General features: G+C 37.4%; 1 protein-coding gene and 1 pseudogene across 2 annotated transcripts in view; both read right to left on the bottom strand.

Annotated features, from left to right (window-relative positions):
- mRpL54 (mitochondrial ribosomal protein L54) overlaps positions 1-20,622 on the bottom strand; it is a 35,885-nt gene that overhangs the window by 15,010 nt on the left and 253 nt on the right. The window contains exon 2 of the mRNA XM_081747045.1: positions 825-1,022. Within this exon, the coding sequence (XP_081603171.1) occupies positions 825-1,022 (198 nt within the window). The remainder of the gene's footprint in view (positions 1-824; positions 1,023-20,622) is intronic.
- Positions 886-20,614, bottom strand: LOC145676128 (26S proteasome non-ATPase regulatory subunit 2 pseudogene; annotated as a pseudogene). Its single transcript, XR_014129302.1, has 2 exons — positions 17,435-20,614; positions 886-1,022 (listed from the first exon to the last, which is right to left on the bottom strand). The product of XR_014129302.1 is annotated as a 26S proteasome non-ATPase regulatory subunit 2 pseudogene (transcript).

Below are 20,622 nucleotides of genomic sequence, written 5' to 3'. Positions count from 1 at the left end.
TCTACCGCCGCAATTCGAGTCTACAAAGACCACCGCTTCAGGTCATACTAATTGCCTGATTCCCTCCTCTTCAAAGAATGTACGCATGCGCAGCATTTGTACGCGCATTTGGGTAGGGTTGCCTAAATACAATTGGCAAATAACAATATCGCCATCCTGTATATATAAAGGAAAAAGGAAAGCAAATAATAAATAAATACAATTAACAGCAATGGGGCGCCTGGTTCAATCCTAACTCTCGCGAAGTTGACTTTGTGACGAATATGCGTGTGCGTGAATTTTCCTGTTTCCTTCCACTTGCTTCATTCAACCATTTTATTGGTATCACCGTCTCCTTTAGCGTCGAAACATAAACACAGAACATCATATGAAAAATTTAAGAAAGAAAAAACACGGAAGCAAACACTTTCCACTTAGCGTTGACTGTCAGCAAGGCAAAATTTCATTTTTGTTATCTTTCAAAATAGTGGCATTGAAACGTACTCTCGATCTAAGACATACTAAAGATATTGATGCTCATCATAATTAAAAACCTTTACTGAAAACTTCCGAAGATTTACCGAATTTTTGGAGTAGCCATCATCAGTATCATTCACTGTAAGTTATGATGTCACATTCAAAAATATTCAACAGGCATGATATAAATACTGAACTCAATAATTTATAATGAAGACTAACAGCAGAAGCCTAAATAAAGTACATGCATATGGTTTTTAAACTTCAAATTAGAATTGTAATATTTGTATCTTAACTCTGAAGGAAGAAAGGATGGAAGTATGTAAATAAATAAATAAATAAATAAATAAATAAATAAATAAAATCACCTGTTCTCAAAGTCCAAAGCCATTCGGGATATTCACTATCAGGTTTAAGTTTAATATCTTCACCTTCCTTTAAAATATTACTTCCACAAACATAATTAACCAGTTTATTAGTATCCGTTTCTACAGGAAGCACTTTCTTCTCTATAGTGGGTCCCAACTTCTGAAGTTTCTTCTTTCCTTTACCGAGAGAAGAAATGGCTAAAAAAGAAAAAATAATCGAACTTATAGTTTACATAGAAGATAAGAATTCAATACAATAAATAATTCCTATTTTTATTAATTATTATTATTTTCGTGCCTAGTGCAGCATAGAAGTTGCCCTTACCTACTTCTAACAGTCTTTTCTTGAATAAAAAGTTTGATACAAGATGATTGTGAAAAAAAGCACAACTGGACTGAGATTGTCACTTAAAAGGCAATTGGTATGCTATGAAATGGATTATTATTTCCTCAATTTATCGTGTATAATATAGGAAACTTTCTTTAACAAGTCATACTTTAAAGCCATAAATGGTTACGGTCGGTACGTATCTCAAAATCTGATTTTCAATATATTTATATGAAAGGAATAACGTGTCTGGATCTCCTGTTCAACTATTTACCTTATATTTAAATTTAAAAAGTGACATCACTGGAATAAATACAGCAAATATTACGTTCAGCATAAAAGTAGACGAGACAGAATGTGATACTTAAATTAGTAAGAAAAGAATGATCGGTCTAGAGAACGTAAAGACTTTCTACATGAAAGTCATAAGCTACCACCGATAAAGATAATGAATTCTTAAGTTGCCCACATTGATAGTGAATGATGTAATTGTATCAAATAACACAATACAATTGTAACCTTATACACCTAATATACTTAAAAATACACAATACTGAAAGTTAGTAAAATCTTCGATCGTTACCAAGTCAGAGGCAGTACTTTTTCATTTTCATGGAAGTATGCATCTATATGCAATCCCGGTATTTTTTTTTTAAGTTTTTTAATCCGATTTCTCTAGTCTTTTTTTTAAAGAAAGAACTGTATTTACGAAATCAATATTTCAATTTATATCAATTTGAAGGCTACATTAAGTAATACTATCAATACATGGCAACACATGGTAATTTTTTCACTCTGTTTAGATTTTGAGGTTTTCTTCGCAAATAATTAAAACACACAATAACGTATACATTGTGAGTATGGATTTTTTCGTAACAGAAAGGGAGTATTTTCCAGGGGGCTTAAAATGCTACCGGAAATGTACCCAATGTCATAGCTACTCGTCGAGATGGATATCCATGATCAAGCAGCAGCTCACAGGATAAACGTCTTGTACCGACTGAAGTGGAGCAACGACCGGCTCCATTGGTCCATGAAACAAATGGAAATATATATATATATGCAACAATGTGATGAATCACGCTCACTCTACGACTTATGGAATCCGAAGTTAATCTATCCTGTGCCAAGCCAATACATACAGGACTGTTATTACTCGCCGTCCTAACATGTCGCCTTCTTTCTAGTTTACACAAAGGTCTCTTTTCCTTAGGCTTCCCAACTAACATTCTATGCATTCCACACGTACTATCTATATATGCACGTACCCTGATAATTTCCATTTTAGAAGTCTATATTATTATCCATATGAATTAGGTAATTTCTATCGTACCGATTATGAAGTTTCCCGTTTTCAAAATTCACCCGTTTATGTATTTCCTTTCGCGATGAATATTTTCCTTCAAAAGTTTGTTTTCGAAAACTCAGTACCTGTTCTTCTCTGTGCGTAAGATATATTCTTATTTGTTATCACTACGCCTAAGCATTTGCATTTATTCATCTTCTTTGTAACATTATCACCTCGTTTTCATGCGTATTATCTCGGCTTGTTACCATATACTTCCTCTCAGCTATATTAAAACTACAGTAAGATCCTACATTAAAAACTATTCTGATTTGATCCAGTCATTAATATCGCACGGGAGTAATATCTGTCATGAAGCAGAACTGTTTACAGTGGCCGATATAAGGTGTTGTGTGTAAAAAGACAGGAAAGTCAGTTTGAAAAGGTACTACTTCTGCAAAGCAATTGCTTTAAAAAATGCAAATTTAAGAATAAGAATTTTATCTTTATTCAATATACCTAACACGATCTGATAGCTCGAAGAGCTCAGAACTTTCTATCCTTCCTAACACGTTGAATATACAACATAATACATGGATAAATGCCAATGGCCCGTTGGGCAATACTACTATTTTCAGGCAACACGGAATAGAACTTTACTGGGAAACTCTCCGAGTCTCTATAGTAGTGCATTCAACACGCCCTGTTGAAACATACTTAAATGAGTTATGCAGAGTTCTTAAAAATTCAACGAGTCTCCAATTCTTTACCTTAACTGCAACCTTAAATGTTCCACGCAAAGTAAGTAACCCTCAGCTTCCTATATCAAGTATTTCAAAATCATTTGGAGACGTCTTGATACCTGACTTGAAAATACATGCAGAAGTGTGACGTTTACATTAGAGCCATCCATTGAAATTAGAATTATCTTCTTTTAAGTTCATGAGTGAAAGCGTCTCTTTGAAAGTAATTAAAAAGTCAGAAGCTGTAAAATTCCTAAAAACGCCCATGTCAAATAACACGTGCACACCTGCCTTTTTAGGGTACTCCAAAATCGCACATTTATGTCGTCTCCAACAACTGGATTAGTTCACTTCGAAAGTGTGGTGATAACCCATAAGATAAATTATAAGCTATTTTGTTACGTTGAAGCCGTATTTTCCGGCAGTCTTCCTGTCTGGGATCATAAATGAACTTCTACACCTTTAGCAGCAGTGTGCATTGATGTATAGCATTATACTTTAAATATACCATAATAGTTCTGCCTTTAAAAGGCTATCTTTTACTAAGAATTCGTGCAACCTACTTTGTTTCGTCCCCGAATTCGTACCTATTCACATCGTAGAATCTATTTGATTACGCACCATCATCAGAAGCCAGGTATGCAAATTGCTGCACATCTACTGCTGTAAAGTGCTGTATAAGTGAGGTACAGGTACAAATAGAATGACTCTCCAAGTCAGAAGGTGCTGCTTGTTTTATTGATTCAGAAGGCATAACAGTTCCTCATATTGAAATATTGAAATGGACGTGGCTATTTGTATATGGTATTTACCTTTCGTGTGACTTACTACCACTTGCTGTCCTGTGTTATTCGGCGAAACGACGCCCCGGCAAATGTTGAGCATGCAACACACTTGTCACCTGCTACTTCCCAAATCCAAAATAAAGAATTATCTAGTTACCAGGAAGGATTAAACATGGTCTTGGAATATCTAGAATAAATTGTGCAGAAATACTGGATAGAACAAACGCCGAATACAACAACCACACCTGTTCTTTCTCAATCCTACCTCTGCAACTTGGAACAATCAGCTAAACCTGCACCAAGCTGTTACTATACACTCCGCCTTACGCTTCTCGACCGCTTTTCTGAACAACATGCTGTCCTAAATAAAAGCCTATTGTTGTCGACTGAATTAAATATTTTTCTGCTGTTACGCATACAGCTTTGATACACTGCATAAATCAACTACCATTTTCTGCTTCTTTTCTCTCTCTCTCTCTCTCTCTCTCTCGGGACACAGTTTGCTTTTGTGTTCCGCCTAGACGTTTAAATTTTAAGTCTAGGATAAGAAAATGAAAATGCTGAACCAAAACACGTAAATACTGAAACACGATCGCGCACTCAATACAAGATAATAAAGCGTACACATTTATTCCAATGCTGCTGCTGATTAATTTGGAATTTCTCGTAATAATATCTTTATTACTTCGTATTCACTATTAAGTTCGCACATTTGGGAATTTAAAAGATTACATTTTCCAGCAACGAATACTATTGCCAAGGTAAACTAAATTCTCACGCCAGAAAGCGAGTACAGAACAAATTATTCTTGAGAACAATAAAATCGTGCCCCGAAACATTATTTACATAGGTAAAAGAACTCAAATCATTACAAACTCGTGGTTTCACAATTCCTGAAGGTTCCTTACGATTATTGACAGACGAAAAACTAATTGCGTAACATTTATACTTCACCTTAAAAACATTACTTCAACGACTCACAAACAAAATAGTAATTACTGAGTTAATGATTTGAGAACGAAAGGAATAGGTGAAGGAACGGAAGAACCCCGAGAAAATCCGCCCTTCGGTATTTATTTACCATAAAACAAATCCCGCAACCCTACTTTGAACGCATGAACTTTGGCCAGAGAAGTGAGCGCTCTACCGACTACGCCACAGAATTCGTTTTAAGTTAGTATCAACATGGACAATATTTCTAATCCGCAATCTTAAATATAATTAATCACTTGGATCAGCTTCCTCTACTCAACGTAACACATGAAAATGAGCCACCAGTAATAGCCCAGTCATTTTAGGTTTGAACCTTGCGAAAAATAGTCTAAAGCTGAAAATTGGCAGATTTGTTCTATTGGATGTCCTGAACAACATATCAAAAACCCCCTAATCTCCCGTGGTCGCTTCCTGGAATTCCAGGCGGTTAAAGTCTGGGGTGCTGGAAAAGCAGAAGTTATCACTGGAATGGCTGCTACTTACAAACGGTTAAACCCACAAAGCTAAAATAGGTCTCAAATGAAAGATAAATAATAGGGGCTTCAGTTCAAGCTATATATTGTTTTAATTGAACACCATCCAAGGCCGCACAAAACGATTGAGCCCCTCTAAAGTTGAAATGAAACGAACTCATTTTTTCTTTGCTTGGTTATGGACGTTTTGCTATCGCAGATATCGTAAAGCTACCCCGATTTAAAAAGTTTCATCAAACTTTCATCTTTCCATCGGTATCGTTGTCGTGCATGTGCGACTAATAGTTACGGAGCTACCTGCGTTTAAGTGACGCGCGCTGCACTATTGCCCACCATTTACGCAACCGTTATGTGAGCACCTGTAGGCTAGATACTTTACGTAATAATGTTACAAATAATTGTATGAAGCTGAAAATTGGTACATTTGCTCTATTTGATGTCCTGAAAACATATCAGAAGTTCCCTAATCTTCCGTGGTCGCTTTATAAAATTCCAAATGGCTAAACTGCTGGAACGCTGGAGAAACGCAAGGAATCGCTCTTAAATCCAAACGAATAGGCCTACGGAGTTGAAGTAGGGCTCGAATGAAAGACAAAAGAATGGGCTTTATTGTGAGGTGTTCATTTCACATCATGCACTATCGCACAAAGAAATGAAACTTATAAGAACAACTAAAATAACTCTTTTGTTTTTTCCTTAACTCTGGAAACCTTAGTATCAGAGGTATTGCAAAAACTTGATATAAATCGAATGACATATAGGCCTATATTTTATATGTTGGACCAGTAGTTGAGTGGATATACAGATTTAAACAGAGGCGGATCTAGATGGTAAAATATGAGGGGGGGGGGGCAACCAAAACCCTGAATTTGATAGGTATATCATGAGTTTACTATAAACTTTTAAAATATATTAATAATAGCTTCAATTATTTTTGTTACTCAAAAAACTGGGGGCCCAGGCTTCCCGGCCCCGGGTTAGATCCGCCACTGGATTTAAACAAAACACGTCGTGCTTTAACGTAATCGTGTGACCACTGAGCTCCTGATTTTATCTAACGGTAGGCTGCATCATCTTCTCCGCCACTTTCTCGTATCTGCATTTTATAGTTAAAGGGTCTATTTACAATCATCATTTGGTAGTTATATTCATTGTTAATTATTGGGTTGCTTTAACGTAATACAACGGGTGCTTAGGAAGCACGGTTGCAGTGGTATACAAAGTAAAAATGAACTTTTAAAGATAAATATTTTCTTACCTTGTTTCATTAGAGGCGAAGTTCTACCTCGTCTGAATCATCTTCATAGTCAACTACTTTACTTGGACATAACCTATAACATCGTCCATACATTTTGGAGCATGTTAATCCAGCCGTTTCTGCATTTGCAGTTCCTTCTTTCGGTGCAGCCTTCCTTGCAGTTGCAGGATATAATGTGTAGTAGCTCCTCGGGTGCAGGCGGTAGTTTGGTGGGCTGAAGAATATATTTGCCATTTAAAAGTCTCCATCTTCATTATGAAGCGTCCAGAACATTTTCTAACCACTGTTGTTTTGGTGGTACACTCCGAGGAAATGTTGACGTACTGCAGCTGACCTTGGAGGTCTAAATTAATTGACGTAGTTATTGCGGTCTTGGCCACAAGTCTGTTGTACTTGTAAACTCTTAGTTGATCTTATGATTTAAAGCCATTATAAAGTTCAATACGGAATTTATCTCACGTTTTTGATACCCTGTCACAATTTGCGTCAGTCGTATTAAATATATCCACCGTTTCCTGTAGCTGTGGGTTGTTTTCAAGTATACTCAAAGCCATTTTTTCCATTTCATATAAAAGCAAAGTAGTATTACTTCTACTCATGGCATACACAATAGCAAAAAGTATATATATATATATATATATATATATATATATATATATATATATATATATATATATATATATCACCAATCTTGTTTTGGATATCTGAAATATTGTATAATCGGGCTCCATATGACCCAACGCTGGACATGAGGAGATTAATGGTTGCTCCATTAGGGATCGTAGCACAAGCATTACCAGAATGTCACTATCTTAAGCTACCACAGTAACTTTGCGATTACATTTGATCTTTTCCGAAGCAGTAGCACAACTATTAAGCCATCAGCATCTCCCTTGCCTTCCTTCACGTGGATTCCTTCCTTCCCAAGACGAATTTTCAGTTGTTTCATTAGTTGTATTTTGTTTGAACTGTTTGACACATAATCCCCTTGACTACATGTAACCATTTTTGCAGCTTCAACTAAAATATTTGAACAGCTACGTTTCCTTGTTGGTGTAGTGAGTTTTCACATAGCAAATACAGGATACAAGAACTTGTTCGTACGTAGCTGAACTTGGCTAAACAACTTTTCAAAGCAGCACATACCTCCATCCACTATAATTTCATATTCATGGGACAACATTTCATTGATATCATCATCACTAGGAGTGCTCGACTGGAAGAGATCACAAATTCAAGACTATTTTGGTTTTCTTAATTCTGTGTGTCGGAATAGCGCCGGAGGATAAGGGGCTAACTCATACTTTAGATACTTGTTTAGAACTTCCTCTGTTTTCATCACACATGCTATTCGCATAAACATTTGATTCGTATTTACCGGACCGGAACATTTTCATGCAACTTAATACATATACCTGTGTACGAAATAGGTTTTACTCGGTCAGATCTCTTCAATTTTAAATTTCCAAAATCCTTCCCAACCATTCTCTCTACAAAGGCTTTCCCCAAAATTTCAACGGAATCGCAGTTAACTGAAGCATCAGAAATAACTCCAGTCGCGATAGAGATTAAATTGTTAGTGTCCACGTCAAATGGACTACAGGTCATTGAGCCATAGAACAAACTTCTCAAGATCATTGTAGTCGCATTGTAGCCGGCATTCTCGGAGATCAAAATGTTCGGACGACGATGAGGAGATGCCACTGAAGTTTCCCAAGGCTTCACATATTCATAAAGTTCCAGGTAGTGAAAGCATCCAATGAGCCAGGGTACTGTCCGTTATACCTCGGCCTCTCGTAAGTCCTCCAGAGGTTTTAATTGCTGTTCCACAACCATATCACTCCATACTCTACTCCAGAATTTGTCACTTCTTATCGTGAAATAACCTTGAACGGCGAACTTCTCATATTCTTAGGCAGGGATTTCGTTTTCCAAATTTTGCATCTCCTGAATATACAAATGCTTAAATTTAACATAATTTAGGTGACCTGCAGCATGTAGATGAGGCAACATACTTTTTCGCTGTGAAGGTGCAGTTCCCAATCTCCAGTTCTTTCAGCTCTAATAAACAGACGAATCAAATTTACCTACCTAAAATACTGTATCCAAAGTACTGAAGTGCAGCTATTAGATAATAGGTCGTTACATGCGTTTTCCACGATAGATAAAAGTGTTGCGAGAGCGTTGGATTTGCAGACGTCATCATAAGAAACGTAACTTTTCATGAATTCTGCATGCATAATTTGTACCTCTTCCATATCGGCTGGGCAAACGACGGTAGCATTATCACGTGAGGCTGGACAAAGATCACTGCAGGTGCAGTGCGTCGCGTAAATTTATGTAGTTCAACAACTAGTGGTCTTATGTAAACAATAAGGATGTCATTAGAGAGATAAAAGTAGCTTGAAAAGATTTATATCGAGTTTTTGCAATATCTGCGATACTAACGCTTCCAGAGTAAAAAATAACAATAAATAAAAACGAAAACAAAAGGGTTATTCTAGTTGTTTCTCTAAGTTTTTTTTTTTTTTTTTTTTTTTTTTTTTTTTTTTTTTTTTTTGCGGCAGTATATGATGTGAAATGAACACCTCACAATAAAGCCCATTCTTTTGTCTTTCATTCGAGCCCTACTTCAACTCCGTAGGCCTATTCGTTTGGATTTAAGAGCGATTCCTTGCGTTTCTCCAGCGTTCCAGCAGTTTAGCCATTTTGAATTTTATAAAGCGACCACGGAAGATTAGGGAACTTCCGATATGTTGTTCAGGATATCAAACAGAGCAAATGTATCAATTTTCAGATTCATACAATTATTTGTAAATTATTACGTAAAATATGTAGCCTACAGGTGCTCACATAACGGTTGCGTAAATGGTGGGCAATAGTGCAGCGCGCGTCACTTAAACGCAGGTAGCTCCGTAACTATTAGTCGTACATGCACGACAACGATACCGATGGAAAGATGAAAGTTTGATGAAACTTTTTAAATCGGGGTAGCTTTACGATATCTGCGATAGCAAAACGTCCATAACCAAGCAAAGAAAAAGTGAGCTAGTTTCATTTCAACTAGAGGGGCTCAATCGTTTCGTGCGGATTTGGATGGTGTTCAATTAAAACAATATATAGCTTGAACTGAAGTCCTATTATTTATCTTTCATTTGAGACCTATTTTAGCTTTGTGGGTTAAACCGTTTGTAAGTAGCAGCCATTCCAGTGATAACTTCTGCTTTTCCAGCACCCCAGACTTTAACCGCCTGGAATTCCAGGAAGCGACCACGGGAGATTAGGGGGCTTTTGATATGTTGTTCAGGACATCCAATAGAACAAATCTGCCAATTTACAGCTTTAGATTATTTTTCGCACAGTTTGACCCAAATTTTGTCTCAAATGACTGGGCTATAAGAAAAAACCTGCTTGTTTCCTTAATTCCAAAATCTAAGGATTTTGGCGAAAAACAAGATATAGAAGAGTAATATACAAACATGATGGAGATTCCAATTATGATTTTTTTTTCCACGATAAAGGTATGAAGATGTCAACATTGAAACACGAATTGAGTATCATGGAACTTAAGTTACTTACTTCCACAGTCTAATGGAAAAAATTATTACTGCAAATTGTGATTGTTCCTATTTCCTCTTTTTTATTTCACTGCGAATTGCCAAATAAAGAAAGCCAATGTTCGTTACCTATTTTAGGAGAGTAGTGAGGGTTAATCTCCAGAACATTTTTTGTGCCCAGCTGTTAAACGTCTTATCTGAAAGAATCTTGGTTTATAGAACTTCTCACATTTGAATCAAAGAATTACTAAAGAAAAACACTGAAACTTTATTTGAAGTCATGTACCATAAAGACTTTGCAAATTGCTGCGTATTTTTAATGAATATTAAAATGAAGTAACGGTTCTCCCCTCACATGGAAACCACATCTAAAGAAAGTGGCTGACAAAGCTTATCAGCCCATGTATATTGTAAAGCGCTACACTAGCACAACCTGGAGCCTACAACCTAATACAGATCTTAACACATACAAAGCTCCCATACGTCCAGTGCTTACGCTTGGGTTTCCACCTTCCTACCTACTACGAAAAGTTACGCATCCTTGAGCGCGCCACGCATTCCGCATCGCACATCGTATTCATTTACCTAGTCCAACCCGTGAGCTATATAATCTCATCACATTCTCCGACATCACGTATCATCTTGAATCCCTTAGGCAGAAGTTCATCACAGTCCGATATACTTCTCATCAGTCATTACTCCTTGATACACTGCTCCACAAAGCTTAAGCAACTCGAAGGAAGTAGCAGAAAATAAAACGACAAGATCACTGCAGCAAGTATAATCAACAAAAACATGATACAAATGAATAATGCAACACAAATGAACAACAATAATACAGTTAGGATGTACAAGGTGGCCCAAAATTTCTGAACCACTATACCTCGACATGTAAAACTGGACTGTGTGACGGTATAGGTAATCAATATGGCGTATGACCACCACGAACAGATACACAGGCACGACATCTGGCCTCCATGCCGCAAATCAGTGTTAATCAAGTCTTGCGGCAGATGGTGCCACTCGAGAAGAGCTGTATGGATTGCGCTGCACTATTCGCTGTCCAAGAGCATCCCACACATGCTCAATGAGATTCAAGTCCGGCGAGTATGCAAGCTATTCAATGCGTGTAATTGCTTCGCTCTCCAGATAGTCGGAAATTAGATGTGCACGGTATGGGCGCGCATTGTCATCCATGAACAGGAAGTCCGGACCAATGGTCCGCGGAAACTGAGCACAAGTGTATGGAGAATTTCATCCTGATACCGTTGTGCCTCGAAGTGCCAATATGGAGGTCCGTTTCTCCATTCAGTATGGTCCTAACCCACACCATGATGGAACCATCGCCAAAGGACGGACGTTCAGCAATGAAGTTTGGGTGATAGCGTGTTACTGGCTCTCTCCACACTAACACAGACCAGAATCAGACGACAGGATGTATCAAGACTCATGGGAGAATCTAACGCGCGCCCACTGGTGTTCCCCCTACGCAACATGTTCCTGACACCATGTGTAACGCGCACGTTTGTGCTCCCGTTTGAATGGCATACACAGCACAGACCTCCTGGCATACAGTCCTGCTGTATTAAGCTATCGACGAACAGTTTCACGACTAACACGTTGTCCCGCCGCCTGAAACAAATCATTTGCCAGTTAAGAGCATGACGTTTGACGGCCGACGTTTTCCCCGGGAAGACCTCCTCCATGACGTCTACTGACTGCATGCATGTCCATTTTGGAAGCGACTTCACAGCCTTGACACAACACTTTACTTCACATTGAATTCCTGTGCCACGTCCTCTTGGGATCGGCCTAATTCCAACCACTCAATTATTCGCCCGCGGTCAACGTTACTCAAATGTCGTCTGCCAGGCATTGCAAGGTGTCTACGCTTGATATCCCACACAGGAACGACCAACTCACTGTTTGCAGCCTCGGACACAACTGGGCTGTCGTGCAGGCTTCGTGGCAAAATTTACTCACCGCAGTTGCGACGGTGCTACGCACGCGCTATAGTGGGCCCTCGTCTTGCTTGTGCGTCTCGTTGTATGTGCATGCCTCCTACCAGTGTTTAAATGGGTCCCACATATCACTTATCCCACGTTCTCTCGGGTTGCTTAGGTTTTCTGGAGCAGTGTACTATGCACTATTATTCACTTCATCCTATCCGTCCTCTCTATGTTTACTTCCCACTCAGTCACCTATTCATTCTCTACTGCTACACACAGCCACCTGATCACCTGGATTTACTCTTACTAGCAGACTATTAAATTCATGCTCGTCTACCGCACGTTTCCCCATCATTTACTGAACAATACGATTTTTTGTCTCTAACAGGGCTCCTTACGTCTTCATCAGCCTAGAGCAGCCTCTAGGCAGAAGATAACTTCATCTGTTATACTATTGTCTCTTGTGTTGTCCCCTGTATCGCACCTCTCTCCATCATTCATCTTCATTCTCTTCTAATTTAAATTTGTAGTTAAACATTTAAGGATTCCTCAATCACCATAAACAACTGTATAGTTGTATTTGAAGCTACGTTTTATGTACCGGTATATGCATATATTTTCTACATGTTAATTTCGATATAAACCGAATTTATATACGCACTTCCTTGATATTTTCACCCTATCATTATGTGTGTTCATATATAATTTCTAACATATCAATTTATACAGTTGTTCTAAAGGAAGTTTCAACTTACCTCTAATTTATGATTATGATTACAAAGATCATAATGTTCAGATTGTGATAATAAAAACAACTAAATAAGAATCACTCTGCTCATACGCTCATTAATTTTTGATCCATATTCCACCAACCCTACCACCTAAAAGGGAGTGTAGCCCCTGGCTATCACAAGATAATAATAATAATAAATATCTCAAAGCTAATTATGAAGAACTAAAAATATATATCTGTGATGGAAGTTAATCAAATAGGGTCAGTGAGGGTAATTATGAGACAGATTTCACAACTTTTGCACGTTACTCAGCTTACATTAGTTTTGATCATATGGTTCAGTTCCACTTAATCAGTAGGTCCCGTCTCATATAGCCTCTATGCTGAAAGGGACGTTAAACTCTAAATCATCAATATTAGTTTTGAAAGCAGTTAACGTAAGCAGCAGTTTATAGTGCCCCCAATGGCAGAACTTTCTTTGTCTTTCTGCGATGAGCTTCTGTAAGTCAAAAATTTTCTGCAACAATTCCAAAATAAAAAATCAAGATGATACTATCATACTTTTATTACAGTGTTACATGGCAATTATTCTGCACAAACGCGGCAGATTTTCTGCGATCACATCGCAGATCGCGGCATGTTCTGCTATGGGGATAGTGCCTATAGAGTAACAATTTGCTGCCAACAAATTTCCTGTCATCTCATAAGTTGATAAGTAAATGGCAAATTTGTGCCGTCTCATAATTTCCCTCCAAAAGGGTAATTATGATACACTGGGTGGATAAATATGAGACACCTGTTGTTCCCAGCTTGCTGTATATGATATTGAGGTATGAAAGTCCAATTGTGAGACAAAGTAGTCTTCGTTATTTTGTATTTATTACATAAAGTTATACAAATATTTGGCTGAGTTACACGAAAATAACTAAGAAAGCGGAAATAACTACTGATGTTAGAATTCATGATTTATTCTAACATTTTTGTGAGTGAGTATAATAGGTCTATAGGCTAATAGGCTATATTAGATAGTTTCAGGTTACAAAACAGGCTCATGAAACAAATTTAGACCAAGTTCTAGGCTGTTTACTAAAAACCAACTAAAGCTACTTCTATTCTAAATGATTCATTAAGTGAAGAGTTGGTAACAGATACTCGTGAGTACATGTCTGGTGTGGTACAGTTACCTAATTGTAAATTGTAATGTTTTTATACTTAATATATCCTATTATGTGGTTTTGTATTTTAGAAAGATACATGATGTATACCTCTGGTACTTGAAATTTTTTTTTTCTGACAACTGTAATGCTTACATGAGAATTTCTCATGCTTTGTAAGCTAATGAAGCAGTCAAATAAATGAAATGAAATTTGTTTTTATGTGTTAGTATATTGATATGCAGCCTAGGCTATTTTCAACAAAATAATGTAAGTCTACAACTTTGAAAATTACTAAGAGACAAGATTATAGGGCTACCTAAACTACAGAATACAACTTTTTTGAAACTGTAAAATACAGAGACATATTTCAGTATGCGTCTCATAATTACCCTCCGAATAAGCAAAATGAGATACAACAGCAAAAAATTGTAACTCTGGGACAAAAGCCCAAGGCATAAATTCAACTTGGGTAACAGCTGACCTACCAAGCTTCCATCAACATCCACTCGTTTCACAATAGTGATATTACTGCACAAGTAGATATAAATGTTAATCATAGGATTTCAGATTTCAAATGTAGACAGAGCATTGTGAAGGATGTTACTAAATGCTTGTGCTCTTAATTTGTATTTATAATACAGTGGTTGAAGATTAGTGAGGGGTATGTCATAATTACCCTCCACAGGCATAATTACCCTCACTGACCCTACTTTTTTTAAGTGAATCTTTTTGACCAAATGGCTTATGCACGTGCTTCCTATGTGCGTGGTCCGGATCACACATTAAGGAATGGGTCTCAATACCATATAGTTTAGACAGGGTTCATACTGATCTGGAGAAATTTATTTCCCTGACTTTTGGCAGGAAATTCCCTGACTTTCACGACAGGTGTCGGATGACGTTGATATATAAATAAGGAATAAATAGCGGTGAATATTTATATATGAAAACATTTATTCTATTGAGACAAATAGTAATAAATTGCTCATACGTACATTCCACTTACCTTCCATAAAAATCTGAGCAACGTCCCATACTGTAATCATTAATGGTTGGCTAAGCTGAAATTGGTGTGCAATTAATGTTAGGGGAACTATATTTTATAAAATTTCCCTGATTTCGTCCCCCCCCCCCCCCCGAGTTTCCCTGACTAGTAGGAACCCTGTTCAAAGCAAAAAGTGAATGCTAAGCTGTCTTCTTAAGCACCATTTGTCTTGCTGCTCCCTCAGCATAGGCAATGCTTCTAGTGGAAGTCCATCGTCAACATAGATCTAAATATCACTGTAGCAAACGAAATAAACTGTCTAGGTAAAGATGTTGTTAATCAAGATGTGCTCAAAAGTTAACATTCCTTTAGAATAAAAATCTGACCTCAGGCAAACACACTTATTACTACTGATCTCTATTACACTCTGTAAAGAAAAAATAGCGACACTTGCTCTAATATGGTTTTATCAACATACTTTAATCAATATGAATTTTTACATGAATTCCTGACAATATTACAATGCAGATTCCTAATGAGCAGTTCATTCTTAACACTTGCGCCAGAGTTTCAGGCTTTTGACATGAATTTAGTGAATTTATATGCATATATAAGTAGCTATGTGTGTTTTGAGCAAAATCGTTTGTAGGAAGAGTAATTCATAAAACTGAAAAAGATCAACAACAATAGCAGAAAACAAGAAATGGAATTTCTTTAGGGTAAGACATATTGTGTGCAAACATCGAGAAGTACGATACACCAAACTAGTATTTTGTATGTGCACCATGGGCTTCCCGCATTGGTAACAAAGCTATTGCAAAATGCAACCTCGATATCACGGAATAACACCCGGATTATCTGTTCCTTGAATTCCATTCTATTTGAGATAGTTGTCTATTGAAATTTCTACTCATATTGATCCACAAATTTTCAACTGGATTCATGTCGGGTGAGTTTGTAGGCCACACGAGCCTCTAAATAGTCATATTCTTGAACCACGTATTAACAATTTTGGCTCGGTGACATGAAGCATTATCGTCCTGGGAAAGGAAGTAGTCCATATTTTCTTCAGAAAAGTCATCTTTAGCTGTTGTAAGAACTTTACGTACCAGAATTTGAAGATATTTTCGTGCATCAAACGATCCTTCACATATATCCGTCGTTCTGACGTCTTTAACGGTGAACCATGCCCATATCATCACTCAGTAACTGACTATTTGAATCTCTTAAGCAAAATCCTTGTCAAGTTCCTTGCTTGTTCGTATCCACAACTTCACACCATTATCGTTTCCCACTATTCTAAACTTCTTTTCAATGAAGAAAACGACATGCTTTCAGTTGTCATAAGTCCAAGTTGCATATTGACTCACAAAATTACATGTTGAAGTCCTCTGTGTTTTGTCAGTTTCGACTTTCTACGCGGTTTTTTCTTTGTAATATCCTCTTCATATAGTCAAGACAATACAGTTGTACAAGTAACTGCAGTTCCAAGATCATGTCAAACTACAAAAGCGATTTTTGGGGAAATCACTCATTAAATCTGCGGTGCTATTGATTTCATTTAGCAATCTCCTCTGGGTGATGTTTTCTTTTTTCTTTCACACTGTTGACGAAGGGACGATTTGTTATGCTGTTTCCACTTGTGAATTACTCTTCCTGCCGTAGAATGATGGATTCTCAGAATTCCATCTATTCCTTTAGAGATTTGCCACAACTCACATTTCTTACCCATCTTATTTGTTTACAGTCCACATGTAGCAACAATTTCACACACAAACAACACAGCACAACAAAAATTTTGCTACTTGACACACTGTCCAAACAATGAGAAAGCAAAAAACAATCATAAAATGCTATTTACCTCAGCCTACACATCACAAATGCAATGCAGAATTCTTACTACAATAATTTACGAGACGCACTCAGTGCCATCTATCGAAAATACTACTGATACACAAACAATTGACAAGCGATGTCCTACACCACAGGTGTCACAGATAACGCAAATGAACTATCTCACTCTTCATTTCCTTCTATTCCTCTTCTAACGGGCTGCAACTATGGTTTTCTGTGTAAGTTAGTTTGAGAATTGAGGTGTCGCTATTTTTTCTTTACAGAGTGTAGTTTCCACAATACATCATTGCCTTTACCGGACATAGTGTAGCAAAGATTATTATGTGTATCCTCTGATCAGAATTCATTTCTACTTAAGCAAATTATTCATTTTTTTTTTTTTTTTTCATTTTATAATGCATCAAACCTACAATTAATTTTCTTTAAACAATATACACATTCTGCTTATATAATTTTTGTACACATATAGGCTACATATATAAAGTTAATTTGTCTATAAAGAATACTAACCTTGATAGTTCTGTGACGTATGGCGTTTCAAAACATTAACTTCTTCAAGAAAACGAAACTAAACTTTCAAAATCCAGTAAAATAAATGCAGAATAATACTGAACTGTTGAAGCAACAACGAATAAAGCATAGAATAAACACACAAATGATGAACATAATGATACAAATGTATCAGTTGTAGTCTGGGTTTTTCCTCAGAATAACAAAACCTTCCATGATTGGTGTCAAAGGAAAATACTCTTCCGTTGCTAATTCAGCTTTTTCTCCATACTGCAGCAACACAGGTGTGTTATGAGTTTGAAATCCAGTTATGGTCTTCGGTTTTCCTGCTTGTCCTATGGCATCCACGGGCATACCAACACGGACTGGTACAGATATCGAATTCAAATGTTCATCAAACGTAACTAACATCCGCGGCTGCATTGCCGTTGCAAGCAAGTACAGGAGATAATGAGACCTTCCTAAGATTGTATTTTTAACATCCAACAAAGCAATGGCAACGCCAATCAAACCAGACAATGCGACAGGACTAAGAAGCATTCGATCGCAATGATATGGTGACAATGTGATTGTTCCCTTTCCAAGATGAGTTAAACCTTGAGCAATCCGCACCATAAACAAGTTTTCTGGGTCTCTAGCATGGTATTGTGCTAATTGCCTCAACATAGCTGCCAGTCGTGCATTGTTTGTTCCGGCACCAACAAGACCCATTGCGAATATTGCATTATGAGCTACCTCAGGATCATTATCATGAGAAAATTTGCTTAATGTATCAATAATCTGTAGTTTAGGATTTGATATTGAAGTCAAAGCTAACGCTATAGGAACAGCTCTGCGAATTACGGGCTCGCAATATCTTATTAAATGACCGAACATTCTAAATGCCATTTCGGAGCTAATATCCTCGCCCATTGCTATCAACGCAATTCCTACGACAGCAACTGCTTGCTGTGACGTCAAATCTTTCTCTTGTTTTGCTTTATCAGACTCAGTTTCTTTTTCCTTAGAACTTTTCTGTCCTTCCTTCTTCTTTTCGTCTGGCTTCTTCGCTGGCTCGTAGTGTTCGCTACAGATGTGTAAGAAACGTTGAATCTGAAGAACATTACCTGTCCCAGCATATGCACACGCTTCGATCATTGCAATCGCCATTGATTTATAAGGATCTGGCACTACTTCCAAAGAAGCCAATATAACGTCTATTGAATCTTGTTTCCCAAGCACACACAGACCTAATCCTACAGCCAAAAATCGTGCAAAGGTGTTCTGAAGATCCTTCTCTGTCTTGTCTATAATAATTTGAAGAATTGCATCTATCACAGCATGATTACACGATCCCACGGATATCATTCCACAAGCTAGACCAGTTAACCCAATCACCTCCATATCTGAATCACTGCTATTTAATGCAGGAAGAAGTTTTTCTAACACCGCATCTCTATTAGAACCAGCATATGCAAGGCCAAGTCCTAATATTGAACAAATTCTCATTATTTTCTGCTTATTGAGAATATAATCACTAAGTAATGCAAGTGCGGGATCACATTCATTGCGAACACCACAATTCACAACTCCTACCGCTAATAACGAACCTGCTTTAATATAATCTTCCTTAGCATAGAGAAATTTATCAATCTGCGTAAGGCCTCCATCAACATCCCACAGGCGGATCAAGCCGTGAGATGCTGTCGCACTTAACATACCTTCTTCCTTATTTCTGAACAACCATTTATTATCGTTGGATATTAATTTGTCGGTACCAAACCCAGTATTTAGGAAACCGTTTACAAAAGTGGTGGCTAGGTTTTGACGTGCTGAATCAACCTGGGCACCAAAGGTGGAATGAGTATTTTCTAAATGTGATTTATAAACATCTTCTGGTACTTTTGGTTCCATAACATCCAATTCCCGTGCAAGATTCAAAAAGTGGTTACTTAAATGAGAGTTAGACATAATCTCAGTTAATTCGTCATGATCCTCCATTTCTTCCGGTAATTCTAAATAAATCTGTTGCCGGCCTAACATAAAGGCTAATTGTTTCTGTATGGATTTTCCAGACCCAGCTACTCTAAATTTTGCATAGAGATCTTGCATTTGCTTATTCGTATCTTTCTCATTTTCTATGGTACAATGTGACTCCCTTGCCGCTAGTTGTTCAGCAATCGATGTTTTAGAATCTTGCACATCTGTGCAAGACATAAATATATCCTGCATAACTTGACGCTCGTTTAGTTGCATTGCCATGCATAATGCCTGAGGATACTGGTGAAACTTACGATATAGCCTAAGGCTTACTTTCAATAGTGTTGTGTTTTCAGGGTCTGGTACATACGGAACGCAACCCAGAAGGTACATACAAACTTTAGGATACGCGATTTCATCGCAGTAATCTGCTATTAAGCTTAACATATCGGTCTCCATCAGTAAATCACAAGCTTCTACTTCTGCGTTATGAGCCATGTGATACGGTATTATTTTCCATGTTAATTCTTCCAATTTACGACGCATTTCAGTATCATTATCCTTTAACTCTGCCCATTCTCTACCTACTTCGCTAGATAGATGTCTCACATACTCATGACCCAATTCCTTTAGAGGAATATCATTCCCCAACAACCTGTACCGAAGAGTTTCACGATTTGAGCCCGCTGTCGTTGCTAAAACAGACAATATATCCGCGCAACATTTCTTGTCATCATTATTTTTAAGCTTTTCATACACTGCTTTCAATGCCTCGTAATGCGGTTGCATAAATTTGACTACTTTTGGAACAGCTGATGTTTCACATCCTACACCTTTTACATGTTTCGATAGACGCTTCAGGTTTGATGAATACACATCCACATTGTTTTCTTGAAGTTGCTGCATAATACTGTTCAGTTCATTTTGTAAGTCCTTTTCCTCTTCGGTAGAACTTGTATTTTGAGAATTATCTGGCATATCGTATCTTGCCTTCTTCATTTCCGAACTAAATGATCTTCCTCTTACACTCACGTAATTTGCACCAAATAGTCAGCAGTCTCACAGTTTCAGTTTACAAATTGTCAATTCCGCTTTCTTCACACCTCTGTTACTAACATCAAGAGAATGACAGTCAAATTTTCAATGCGCGCTGTTACAACAACTCAAACATCCCTGACACCTACCAGCATACAGTGAAAACAGTAACGCTCTTCTTCTTCTTTTACACA

The sequence above is a fragment of the Thermobia domestica genome, chromosome 2, assembly GCF_964235325.1.
Source record: "Thermobia domestica chromosome 2, izTheDome1.hap1.1, whole genome shotgun sequence".
Lineage (NCBI taxonomy): Eukaryota > Metazoa > Arthropoda > Insecta > Zygentoma > Lepismatidae > Thermobia > Thermobia domestica.
This window is presented reverse-complemented; position numbering and strand designations above follow the sequence as displayed.